Raw genomic sequence first — 2,500 nt, forward strand, 5'->3', positions numbered from 1 at the left:
CGAAGCCTTTTTCTCTAAAGCTTTCCTCTCGATGATAGGAGCCTTCATTCCTTGACGCTCCTCTTCTCCTGTAAGCATTTTGACTTTAGTTTCCAAGCCTCTGATCTTCGTGTCCTTGGCCAAGGTCTCCTCTTGGAGGCTTTCGAGTTCCAAGATTGCCTCCATCTTTTCAAACTCCGTCGTCTCTAATTCCTCCTTCGCTTCAGCCAATTCAAATTCAAGTTGAACTTTCCTTCTTGTTATTTCATTCAGCTTTCCATTTGCCTTCTGGTTTTCTGCTACAACAGTTTGAGATGCTTTCTGCAAACGGATAACTTCCATTTGTTTGAGGGTGCACTCATTTTCCAGTCGGAGGAGCTCTCTATCTTTTTGCAAGTTCTCCTCTTTCAGCTTTTCTAGTTCCTCCTTTTTCTCAACTAATTCAGCTTTACATTTGCGGAGCTGTTTCACATTTTCCTGGGCCATCTGTTTCTCAGCGACAAGGACTCGTAACTCGTCCTCTAAGTCGCTGATCTTGGAGGTCTTCTGCTCGCTTTCCTTCTTCAGACTTTCAATGGTCTTCTCTTTCCTTCTGTTCTCTTTGCGAAGGCTTTGCAAGTCCTCATTTAGCTCGGTTATCCTGACTTGCATTTCTATCCTGTTGTCTTCTCTTTGCCGTAGATCTCGATGCAACGTCTCCTTCTCCATCTCGAGAACTACGACAGTGTTTTCCAAAATGATCAGCTTATGGTCCTTCTCTTCTCTCTCTTTCATTTGCGCGTCGGTTACCTTCGCCTTTTCTATAATTTTGCTTTTCAATATTTGCATTTCTTCGGACATTGAATAGATTTGTGTGTCCTTTTCTTTGTTCAACAGTTCGAGGTCTCTTATGTACTCTTCCATCTTCATGCTTCCTTGAGTCAGGGCCTTTACCTTCCGTGCTAATTCATTTATCAGCTGGTCTTTCTCTAACCTCTCTTTTTCAAGCCTTAAAAAGGCATTTTCATTCTTCATGATTATTTCCTCGAACTTTCGACTAGTATCCAAATGCGGTGAGACTTCTTCACTGTCCGAACTGTCGTCATCTTCACAGTCTGACTGACTGTCTTCTTCATTATCCGAATCATCGTCTGCGTTATCCGAAATATCGAGTTTGTCAATTTCAGAATGAACAACTTGGTTCTCTAGATTTCCAGCCTCCTCAAGACAGCCAACGTTGTCCAAGGCCGAGAAATCGACAAAGAACCGAACCATACTAATGCCAAATCCACGAAGTATAAATACTTCAGTGAATAGCCCAACAACAATTATGGCAAAAACAAAATCCACATAATCTCGCGGGGGACTTGAAAAACCACGAATTCAAAGCACTGTGCGAGCACAACTGTAAGCAAACTTAGAAACATCTTTGTTTGTTATAAATCAACTCTCTCTCTGACTTATCGCTAATTTTAAAAAAAGACGCGGGACGTTTCTGGATTCTGCTGTCTTCAGGAATGCTTGCTGATCCCCGGACACAGTTGACGTGTCTGGGTTCCTGAGTGATTTTGGGCTCCACGGGAGCTGCTTCGGTCTTCAGAAGAGAGGAATTTCTATGCAGTCCTCGGGACCTTCTGAGCACCCTGGAGCCAATCTTCGCACCACACACACACTCACACATATCTATGTGAATTATATTTTAGTAGAAAATAACTGACAACGGATTCACGATTTAAGTCATAAATGAGAAAGCTAATTAGAATGCAAATTTATTATTGATATGATATTTCGTACAAGAACATCAATTTGATATTTTCCCTCCTCAATTTCTACTGAAATTTTTTAGGGCAGGAGTACTGTCGACATTTTATCAGTATCTGCTCATACTTCAGTATGATATGGTTAATATATTTTCAATTTAAAAGTGTTAACAAAGTTAGAATTGCGAATTGATCAACATATTTTCTCTTTACTAGCATTAGCTCAGGGTTTAATGTAAATTGACAGATATATTAGTACTTTATAAGTATTAGGGCAGTCTTGAGTATATATTGGCCCATTCATTTTTACTTTATAAGTATTAGCTCTGGTTTTAGTATAAATCGACTTATATGTGTTCATTTTTATAAGTATTAGCTTAATTGTAAGTATAAATTGAACAATATATTTTCACTTTATAAGTATTTACTAACTTAAATGTAAATATCAATTAACCAATATATTTTCACTTTATAAACTATTAGCTCGGCATTAGTGTAAATTGACCAACATATTTTCAGTTTATAAGTTATTAGCTCAGGTCCTAACACAAATGAGCCAGTATATCCCAACTTTACAGATTTTACCTAAAATAAAATAAAGTTCAGTATAATCTCACTTTATAAGTGCTAAATAAATTGAAACTCAGACGCGTTCAGATTCCAATTCAGCTCGGTGCAGGTCGTAGAACCTGTATGATACTTGTCATCAGAAAGTCAAAATGAGGGCTATGAAAAAAGGGATATATTTTATATTATATGCATATACATACATACATATTATA

The 2,500-nt window shown here is 37.9% G+C and overlaps 1 protein-coding gene across 1 annotated transcript in view; it reads right to left on the minus strand.

Annotated features, from left to right (window-relative positions):
* The window catches only part of LOC135224272 (myosin-6-like), a 1,413-nt gene extending 180 nt beyond the window's left edge, over positions 1 to 1,233 (minus strand). Inside the window, exon 1 of the mRNA XM_064263119.1 lies at positions 1 to 1,233. This exon is cut by the window's left edge and continues 180 nt beyond it. Within this exon, the coding sequence (XP_064119189.1) occupies positions 1 to 1,233 (1,233 nt within the window).
* Between the last annotated feature and the right edge of the window lie 1,267 nt (positions 1,234 to 2,500).

This window comes from Macrobrachium nipponense, chromosome 10 (genome assembly GCF_015104395.2).
Source record: "Macrobrachium nipponense isolate FS-2020 chromosome 10, ASM1510439v2, whole genome shotgun sequence".
Classification (NCBI taxonomy): Eukaryota; Metazoa; Arthropoda; class Malacostraca; order Decapoda; family Palaemonidae; genus Macrobrachium; species Macrobrachium nipponense.